Consider the following 10945-nt stretch of genomic DNA (forward strand, 5'->3'; position numbering starts at 1 on the left):
CCTCGATGACCACCAGGGAAAAAAAAACTAGTACAGGAGAAAATCATTACTTTGATTTATCACTGGTGGGCTTGCTTTATTCAAAGGCAATAATCACTTGGCAGATCAGGTGCCACTGCAAGGCCATATTGATCCAGGAGACCGTCAGTCACTCAGGCGTAGAGATAGCCCAAGAAAAAGAAGTCCATCTCAGAACAGGCAGGAATGAAGTGGGCGGCTATTATCTCTGACTGTGGTTCTGTGGCTCCAGGGACACTGGGCTTCTTGCAGAAGCAGGGCTGGAGCAGAGAGAAGGGTTCCAGGCTGCCAGGAGCCCATCAGAGGGAAGCAGGGCTATTGAGCTAGCTGCCAAGGTCTCTGAGATTGGATTCTTTCGAAGTGTAGAAAAGAGGCTGGCTGCTCTAGATCAAGAGTTTAAAGAGTCAAAACCACCCGCGTTCAAGGATGGGATTTGCTCCTGGGAGCAAAACAGAGACAGTGATCAAAATCAACTTGGACAAGAGACAAGATCCAGCCTGATGTTGGTGGATGTCTTGTAAGGTCGTGGGAGGGACAGAGGACCGGAGGTGGTGTGTGCTGGGGTAGGTGCAGAGAGGGTTGGAATCCAAGGCAAGTATATAAAGGCAGAAGGAGCCAGGGACACAAAGGCCCGCCCGAGTGGGGAAAAGAGCGTCTGGAAGAGTTGAAGAAAAGTAAAGGGAAAGTAGGGACGGGGTTAAGAGGAGAAAGGAGGATAGAGAGCAAAGGGAGGATGGAGAGCAGAGGTGAAGGCAGGGAGAGGGGGTTGGAGAGAGGGGGCTGACCACGGGAGCTGGAAGCAGGGAGAGGGACGAGGGGCGTGATCGGCCAGGGTAGGGGGTGGGTGGGTTGTGGAGTGCGGGGAGCCGGCTTAGGGGGAGGGCCGAGGGAAAGTGAGAGCGCGGCGGGAGGGCGCGGGGCCGGGCGGGAGGAGGCTCCCGCGGGGGAGAGAGGCGGGCGGGCGGGCGGCCGTGGGAGGGAGAGTGCGGGGCAGGTGGCGGGGAGGGAGGGCGCTCGGCGGAGCGCCGAGGCCAAGTGCATTGTGTCTGGCGGCGGCGGCGAGCCCACCGGCGGCGGCTGCTGGCCGGGAAGCCATGGAGCCACGGGCGCTCGTCACGGCGCTAAGCCTCGGCCTCAGCCTTTGCTCCCTGGGGCTGCTCGTCACGGCCATCTTCACCGATCACTGGTACGAGACCGACCCCCGGCGCCACAAGGAGAGCTGCGAGCGCAGCCGCGCGGGCGCCGACCCCCCGGATCAGAAGAACCGCCTGATGCCGCTGTCACACCTGCCGCTGCGGGACTCGCCTCCCCTGGGGCGCCGGCTGCTCCCGGGCGGCCCCGGGCGCTCAGACCCTGAGTCCTGGCGCTCGCTTCTGGGGCTTGGCGGATTGGACGCCGAGTGTGGCCGGCCACTGTTCGCCACCTACTCGGGCCTCTGGAGGAAGTGCTACTTTCTGGGCATCGACCGGGACATCGACACCCTCATCCTGAAAGGTGAGCGGCGGGCGCGCCCCGCGTCCCTACGTCCGCGCGCGGAGCTCAGCCCGGGCATCCCAGGGGCGCGCGGGTCCCCGCCATAGCCTCTCCAGTCGCTGCGCTCCGTTGCCCCGCGCATTTTTCACCCTTCCAGGCTGCTTCCCTGCTTTCCTTCCCCAGCTACTCTTCTCTCTCCCTTTCCTTGCTCCTTCACCCTACCCTTCTTTTGCCATTTTCCTGGACTCCGTTTTACCCCTCACGCTGTCTCTTTCTCTTCCCTAAGACTCTCTCCTCTGGTCCTTCTCTGTCTGTGCCTGGCTGACTCGGGGTGTAGATATGGATTTTCTTGACAGTGTTCCCAGGGAGGGTGACAGCCACAAAGACTGATCTTTCTCAACTGGGTTCCTTCCCTCAACTTGCATTTTCCTTTGAGACGTGCCCTTTGGAAGAGACAAGTTGTAAACCTCAGAACGGGAAAGAGGGCTTTCTCATAGATTGAGCTGGCTGGTATATCATTAAATCGAGGTGGGCATTCCAGCCTGGAGGATTCATGGGGAGCGAAGGTCTGTCCTCCAAACACTCCAAGTTCAGGTCTGTTTGAACTGGACTTCGTATTCCCTAATTCACTAGTAAAGGCAGCTAAAGGGAGCTAAGACACCTGCTTTATTCATTATTCATTATTCAACCTTCCAGATGACCCACCCTCCTCGGGGTCTAGGAAACAGCTGAGGAGAGCCAAGGGCCAAGTCCTTGAAAGTAGACTTGCGTTCAGAGATTCTACCTGCCACGCTCTTATGGTTGTGACACTTTGTAGGTTGTCTTTATTGTTTTGTTATTGGGCTTTGCGTTGGTACAGCATCACTTTGCTCTTCTGGAATCAATGCAACACCCATCTTATGTATGGAATCAGGTAATTTGAATATTTTCTTTGTAATCCTCTTTTATAGCGATTCCTTTAACTTCTAAAGCTCAAACCTTAGTAGAATTTTTGTCTCCTGAAAGAAAAACAAATAAATAAACTTCTTTTCCTTGGACTCACTGTTCCCAAAAGGAAGTCCGAGGTCAGTCCATTTGAAAATATTTAGAAGCAAATGAACAGATGTAAATTGAATTACAGCCTGCCATGGAACTACCGAGAAAGGAGGGGGTTAATACTGTGCTGGCCTTCCCCATCCTGTTCAGTTGGCATAGTCTTCATTTCTCAAACATGTCAATTTCCTCCTTCCCATGGCTAGCCCAGCTGGGGACTGCCATCCAAATCTGTCTGTATATGGAAGGACTCCAGCAATTTGGGGGAGGGGGGGATCGGATACAGTAACCTCCCTTTGGGAAGTAAACCTTTTTCTTTTCTGTTCCAACTTGCATCCAAACCTGATTTCTCCTCATGAAGACACTGCATAATTAATCCTGATAGTAGCGTAATACACGAACAAACTGTAAAAGCTGACTGTGGAGGCTCAGTTATGGAATGCTCATTTAGGCAGGGCAATTTTGAAAGTAAGCAGTGTAGTCTGTCTTTGGAAATAGCAGAATTGCATTTTTCACACACACACACACCACACACACACACACACACACACACACACACACACACACACACTTACATTCCCTTGTGCTTAGAGTATTTCACTGCATGCAATTTGGATAGAGTGTTGTGTCTGAAACAGCAGAGCAGAGTCTAGCCCACAGCAGGAGAACTCCCACAGGGATACTCCAGGATACTTATGGAAATGTGCTGGCTAGCTGAGGTGTCCAGAATCAAATGATCTTAGGAGATGAAGAATGTTATTAGAGGTCAATGAATCCAACCTTTCAATCCAGTGTTCTAACCCTGCTACAGTTTCTGACAGATGGCCACCCAATACAGAACTCATATGCTATTTAGATGAATTACATTGTTCTGCTCATGAATGCATCTTTTAGATGAAAAAAAAATTACCTCACATATATACTATTGATAGTTGCTAGCTCATCCTTTGTGGAGAACACTGGGGGTTTCTGGCCTGACAGAAGATAGGGGTTCCTGTGCTGTATCTGTTACTAAGCCTCAGCATCTTTTCTCCCACAATCGTTCAAACTTACTTGGTTTTGTTGTCTCTTGTCTATGAGGGCTGACTGTTCTTTGAAGAACTTGCTAGATCTGAGATGTATCAATGTTTTAAGAACAACAACATGATTTTAGATTCCTGGGAAGCTAGCAAGCTGATACTGTTAGAAAATGAGGAGCTTAGACCAAAGGATGACGCCTGTCATTACGGGATCCTGATTTGTTGTTGGTTGTTGGGGAGAAGGCGAGAAGTGCCTCTGGTACTTCCAACAGCAGTTCTCCACTGACCCACATTAGGCTGGATGAGTAACTCTTTGGGTCTGTTTCACCTCTGGGAAATGCATGGACATGGAAATTTCATTAAAATTCTGATTCTGTGAATAATATGGAAAAGCAAAACCGTACATATCTACCTGTCTCCAGCAGATGACTCGGGCATCTATATTAGGAAACATGGTTAGCGTTGTTTTGGCACCTGACATCAAATGGCTCTGGTCTGAATTTCCTAGCATAAAACACTAGAAACTGTCATTATGTGCACCTAAAACATCTGTTTAACTGGAGGCTCAAGGTCTACTTTCTACTTTCCTCTCTGAATTACCTTTTGAGTCTTATAATCCTTTAGAAATTTTAATTATTGACAAGTTGACTCAGATGGGAGATTAGACAGGGGTCAGAATGTGGGTTATATAAACTTTGTGGTAGGTTTAGTGAACTTTTTCTTTTTCATGTTTAGTGAACTTTTGAGCCAAAAATAAGCCAAGCTTTTCAATCTGTGGACACAGAGGACAAAGGTGGGATGCGGATAAAGGCTGCAGAGAGGGCAGCACAGGAAATGTTCTTCCACCTAAGTGTTAGGGTAGCCTATTCCTGGAGACTCAGGATTGCTCAGGATTAAGAGATAAACCACACAAGACGGAGTGGTTTGGAAATGATGGATGTAGATTCTATGATATTAATCTATCCAAGAGAAATCACATAAACAGAAAAACATCCATCTCAGTGATACAGAGATTTGGGATAAACATCAAATTGTGGGGTTATTTTGTTTGTTTTTGGTTTTAATTTTGTTTGTTTGTTTGTTTTGTTTTTTGCCCCCTTTTATGATTCAAGTTCACATTTCTCTAGTTTATTCTTTAGACAGTTTAGGTTGGAGCTCCAAGCAAAAACTTCAACAAGAATGGTAGATTTCTTTTCCTCTATTCTTCTTTCCCTGGCCCCTCCCTCCCTCCCTCCCTCCCTCCCTCCTTTCCTTCCTTTCTTTTAGATATGAGGTTGTATATATCCCAGGCTGGCTACCAACTCATTAAGTGGCAGACAATGACCTTGAACTTCTGGTTGGATCTTTCAGGCTTCACCTCCCAGAGGCTGGGATTATACGTGTGCAGCTGGTTTATGTAGGTGCTGGGGATCAAATCCAGGGCATGCTGGACAAGTGTTCTACTAGCTAAACTCCATGCCCAGCCTGAGGGAAAGTTATTGGTAAGCGTTTTAAGGACCAAGACTATAACCCTGTGCTGCTTTTGCTGGCCCACAGTGAGCTACACCCCAACACTTCGAACAGTGTTTCTTTAGCATCAAGCTCTCCCTGTCTGAACAGTCTCTGTCTCACCATCTTGCTCACATGGCACGGTACTCATTCTTTTCTTGCTGTGACAAAAAATACCCGAGAAAACCAACTTACTTTTGGAGCGTGTCTTAGGTTCATACTTTCTGTCCATAGTTGGTTGTTCTGTTGCATGTAGTAACTCAGGAAAGCAGGCCCCGCATGGTGGAAAGCTGTTCACCTCGAGGGGGCCAGGAAGCTGAGAGTAAGAGGAGGACTCCGGGAAGCACAGGAGAGTACACCCTGGTTGATCCAATCCCTCCAACCTCCTGGAAGTAATACCCTCAAGTGACTCTATCAGTGATCCCGTCAGTTCCCCAGATGTGCAGCTCTGAACACTGCATTAAGCACATGGATTTATTTTAGCGGTGGGATGGGGGGGGGCAGGATTCATGTTTAAATATTATTCCAATATAATAGGAAATCATCAAATATTTTAAAAAGAGTCTACACTATACCTCTTTAATTTACTTTCCAATCCAATTAAAAACAAAAGCTTATATGTGGAAGGTAGAATGAGAAGATTTTTGGAATGTATTGAGGGTTCTTTTATGTCTCATTCTAAGTTATTTTTGCTGTGCGTTCTTGTGGCTCTGGCTTTTTCAAAAGATCATTTTATGTGTATGGGTGTTTTGCCTGTATATATGTCTGTATACAGTGTGCATAGCTGTGAGGGGGGAGGGGGCAGAAGAGGGATTGGATCCCCTGGAACTGGAGTTACTGATGGTATGAGCCATTATATAGGTGCTTAGAATTCAAACCCTGGCTCTCTGGAAAAGCAGCCAGTGCACTTAACTACTGAGTGGTCTCTCTAGCTGGTCACTGCTTTTTTTTGGCTCCAAGAAAGCTTTCTCAGTCAAAGGACTAGCTTTGAGATTATGCAAATCAATCACTTCTGCCTCATCAAATGAGAGGTGTGGGATAGTTGAGCAAGCCAAGTAGGCACTTGAACTGAATAGACTTAATGCTCCGGCCATCAGGCTCCTCTGTGCTGCTGGGAATGCAGGAGGTTTGAAAGAAGCCTTTCTGTCATAAAATCAAAGAAAGGTTAGGCCAGTGGACTTGGCACGGTCTATGTAAGGTCTCAAAAAATAGAAAGTGACCTAAAGATAGATTCAACATTCATTTGGTCATCATCCATTTATTTACTCAAGAAATAGACGGTGAAGTGTCAGGCATGGTCTCGACGTAGAAGACACAGTGAGAATTGCACAGCCTGGACAAATCCCTTCCTTCTTAAGCGTACATTTCATAGAGCAGGGTTTGTATTTTCTAGTGGGTTACACAGAAGCTACTCTTAGTAGGTGGGGGAAGATTACCTGACTAGCGTGGAGAGCACTTGGGGAGAGCTGATAGCGCTAGTGAGGAAATGACAGCGAATACAGTGTGGTATGATGGAGTGTCAAGCCCTGTGGGCACTTGGTGACATCCTGTCCAAGTGCCTGGCAAGCTAGAAGGGCCATGGGAGGCGGGTCCTTCAGAAATGGTTTCCTTGCTTTCTTCCAGCACCTGGGAGCATTTACTTTAATACATAAATAAATACTGGTGAGACCTGTGGCTGCATTATGTAGAACTTCGGAGACATCGGGTGTGAATTGGAGATAGTCCTGGGACTCTATTGGAAGTCCTAGCTATTTTATTAGTGCTAATGTAAAATTGTTTTCATTATAAGTTCTTATTAAGAGCAATTAACATTACTTTTCAGCTATATGCACTTTGAGCACGCAAATCAAATTTAAGTCTTGTATTCTGCCTACAATAAACAAAATGAAATTTAAAGTAGTATTTTGCTTTTATGAAATTAAAAATGACAGGATTTCAGAGCTGTGAAGATTATGACTGTGTGTATATAACATTAACTTGTGAAAATGAATGGAGATTGAATTGAGACCTGAAGTAGAAATATATCCTAATGGTCTTTGAAGCAGTCTAATGAGATAAACAGAGATATCAAAGACAGTGAGTGGTACATAAATACTCTGTCATTTTGCTCTCTGTATGAAAAGGAGAGAGAGAGAGAGAGAAAGATCTGGAAGGAATTTACTAGGCCTGTTCTGCTTTGTGCTGATGATTTATCTGCTCCTCCTGTTGCTTATTCACCACAAAATTAATAGTCTGTACAGGACCCACCAAGTTCTACCTGACACGGAAGTAGATTGATGATTTTCTTCAGCTCATTTGTAGACCAAAGTATCATTTGTGTGGGAATAATTATCTACCAAGGGCAGATCTATCTAGGGAAGCTGAAAGGCCAGCATCCTTCCTCCTTGGCCCAGGAGGGTGCAGATTGTTGCAGACCTTGCCTTCGACACTGCTGCCACAGGGGCATGCCTCCGTTTTAGGGAGTCGTGATAAAGAGTGGTCAGGAGCACCTGCTGCTCTTTCCAAGGACTCAAGTTCACTTTCCAGCACCCATGTCAGGTAGCTTGCAGCCTTGTATAGCTACAGCTCCAAAGGAAGTGGGAAGTGGTGTGTGTGTGTGTGTGTGTGTGTGTGTGTGTGTGTGTGTGTGTGTGCAACTCCAGTTTCAGGGGATCCATCACCCTCTGGCCTCTGAAGGCACCTGTACTCATGTATGTGGTGCACATAAACTCTCTCTCTCTCTCTCTCTCTCTCTCTCTCTCTCTCTCTCTCTCTCTCTCTCCTTATGTCTCCAGACAAGTGGTGTCTGGGATGTTTTTGAGAATGCACTACTCTGATACTCATATTGACATTTAATTTTTCTTCTTCATTGGAAATTGTGTGCAAGGGCTGTGTTAGTACGTGCATGATAAAGCAAAGACAAAAGCAATTTTTTGAGGGGTGGTGGTATTAAAATGGGATAAGTAGACATTTTGCTCGAGCACCCTATGCCTCCCCACAAACACACTTTCAACCCTGCTTCTCCTTATGTTTATTAGCTAGGCTACTCCTCTCTCCTGGGCAGAGGAAGGAGAGGTTTGCTTACTGTGGCTGAAATGTACGCGTGCTCTCCCCAGTGTTCTGCTATCGCACACACATTTATCTTGTGCAGAGGAGAGGAGATGCATTTTATTTCCACATCAATTCTGACATTAGGCACAGTATTAAATGAGCCCTTTTGATTAAACAACTGCTACTTCATCCTGCCCAACTCTTAATGACTAGATTTGTAGTTTCATCTTGTCCCATGGCGTGTGGAGGCTGAGCATGCCCCAGTGTGATCTTCTGTTTGAACACATTCTGTCACCAGCACGCAGGAAGGTTATCTGGAACAGGAATTAAGTTCTTGTTACTCTGTCATCGAAAGAAGTGACGTGTTCCATTCTTGCCTGTTTGTACCCCAGCAATATCTTTGAAAAGTCATTTAGAAACATAAGCGTCAACGGTGCTTCAAGTGGCTTGTGATCAAACTTTCCAGAACCACTGACATTTTCATTTACTATGTCCCGCGGATAACATTTAGCAATGGCCTTGAGGGGGGAAATGAAAACTTTTTTATTTATTTTTATTTTTTTTTTGCCATGTCATAGAAAGTTCACATGCAATTACACCCGAGTTGCTATGGTGGTTTTTTTTTCCTCCCCCTTAGCTACTGATTTTTCTTCTTCAGAGTTAGAAAAAAGCCCTCCAAGTCCATCAGGCAGACTGCTCCTAATTGCCAGTGTTCTTGATTGCTGTGCGACATCAGCTTTTGTGAGAGGAGCATCTGGGATGACAAAGACTCCCTGTGTCACTGCTAATCATGAGGTCCCAAGGAGTGGCAACATTGATGGGATGGAGGCAGGTCTCAGGGTTTTCCAAACAGGACCAAGAACAGACTCCATTCCATCATTGTGAACACCCCCAGTGCCCCAGACTCCAGCTTATCAGCCTGTAATGACCGACTGTCAGATTCTCATCGCAGATTGCGCATACTGGGACCTCTGCCAAGCTGTCACCTCGGATCATCTGTGCCCTCGATCCCCCAGCCCACCTTTCTTTTGTCTGTCTTGTCTTCCAGAGAAAGTCCACTGTCTTTCTGTGAGTCTAACATGTGTGAATACCTGTGGTCTGTTTTCTTCTATGGCTTGTTGGTTTCCAAGAATGACAGCATCCAGACTTTGTTGGACTGTCTTCTCCATATCTTACCCACTTCCAACAACAGCAACTGGTGGGATGAGAGGGGAAATTGAAAACAAACCAACTGAAAGATTGGCAGATAATACAAATAGCAAATATGTCTCCTTCAAAGCAAATATTAGCTCATTATTTTGATGACAAAGATAAGATAATTTTTAACCATGTTAAAGCCTTAGGCTTCAAGATATTTGCTTTTATTCCTGTGTGTGTATGTGTGCGCGCGTGTGCGCGCGAGCACGCATATAAGTGTTTATGTACATCATGTGCGCCAGTACAGGTGCCATTAGAGGCCAGAGGGTGTTGGAGCCCCTGAAACTGGAATTACAGGAGGTTGTGGCAACTGAGCCTAGGTCTTCTACAAGAGAGCATTTACATGCTTTTAACCACCGAGCCATCCCTACAGCCCGGGTTATTATCTTAAAAAAAACAAACAAACACCAAGTATTGATGTTATCTATAGCTGTGCATAGCTTTTGGTAAAGAGTTTTCAAAAATCAAAATAAAGGCACAGTGACTAGAGAGCAGACTTTATCTTCCAAAGCTGCTAAAATTGATAACGTTTGTTTGCTGGCTTGCTCACGGGGTTTCCCTGTGGTTAAAAGTGATTGCGGTAATTAATCTGCTTTATTGCAAATTTTAACTAAGAGGATGTAAGTGAGCTTCTTGGAGTGTGAGCCTTGGCAGTAGTGTGGCAGAAGTGTTTGCTCGCAGTTCAGTGCAAGGATGTTCAGGCTGCATTTGTCTTTCCTGCAACTCAGGCCTGATCAGCTGACTGTAGCCCAAGCAATCATGTCTCCAGAGGACGCCATCAGGGAGTGCGCAGCAGCAGCGGAAAGAAGAATAGGCCCCATGATATACTTTCTCCTTTCTTGAATTACAGAGGATGAAGTGAATTACTTACTGGGTGTTCCCCCCCCCCCCCAGCTTGAATTTATTTTTTTTTAAAATATTTTGTTCCTGGGTTAAAAAAAGAAATTAATCAACTCTCTTTGCCCCCCTTCAGAATCTGCAGGAGTTCTGTTTCTTTTGGTCCCTCCAAGGTTCCTGACATATTTCAGCTAGAAACAGATTCCTGAAATTCTTGAAGTGGCAAATTATGTCTGTTCAGATGATTCTAGAAGGCTTGGTTGTCTTTCTTACGCTACACTCACCTGAAAATCAGCAACGATGCTTGCGTCTGCCGGGTGTATTTAGGATGTTGCTTTAGCAATCATAGAATGAGTTGAGTGGGAAATCAGGATGGGGTGGGGCATGATTCATTGCACTACATTTTAAGAAACTTTAGATTTGGTGTGGGAAATGTAAGTATTTGCCTCATTCAACAGTCAATAGATATTGCCCTTAGAAAAACCGATTTTTAAAAAAGTGGTTTCTTAGTCAAAAATGAATGCCAAATGTGGTATGGTAGTTTCTGTGTTAATAGAGCCGCCATCTTTATCATAGCCACAGAAACGGACAAGGGTTTCTGAGTAAGGATTAATTCCTTGTAGAAAGCTACTTACTGTGGTCCTTTGATCACAGTGCTTTTCAGTCTGAGCACCGTGGAAATGCTAATCATGAGGTTATTGAGGGAAAAAGAGCCACAAAGTTTATCGCTTATCATATGATGGAGAAGTTATGGAGCAGGTTATCTGAGCAACAATTTGACCCTTGATAAATTTCCAGAGGCAGAGGCAGGGGCAGGGGCAGGGGCAGGGGCAGGGGCAGGGGCAGGGGCA

General features: G+C 45.9%; 1 protein-coding gene across 2 annotated transcripts in view; it reads left to right on the forward strand.

Moving 5' to 3' along the window:
* Nucleotides 1–1022: 1022 nt before the first annotated feature.
* Nucleotides 1023–10945, forward strand: part of Tmem178a (transmembrane protein 178A) — a 57732-nt gene continuing 47809 nt past the window's right edge. The window contains exon 1 of one of the 2 annotated variants that reach the window (XM_021149989.2): nucleotides 1023–1512. In XM_021149989.2, the coding sequence (XP_021005648.1) occupies nucleotides 1113–1512 (400 nt within the window). In that variant the 5' untranslated portion in view covers nucleotides 1023–1112. Of the gene's footprint in view, nucleotides 1513–2225; nucleotides 2405–10945 lie in introns of those variants that run through there. The other variant, XM_029471669.1, reaches the window with a different exon arrangement.

This window comes from Mus caroli, chromosome 17, assembly GCF_900094665.2.
Source record: "Mus caroli chromosome 17, CAROLI_EIJ_v1.1, whole genome shotgun sequence".
Taxonomy (NCBI): Eukaryota; Metazoa; Chordata; class Mammalia; order Rodentia; family Muridae; genus Mus; species Mus caroli.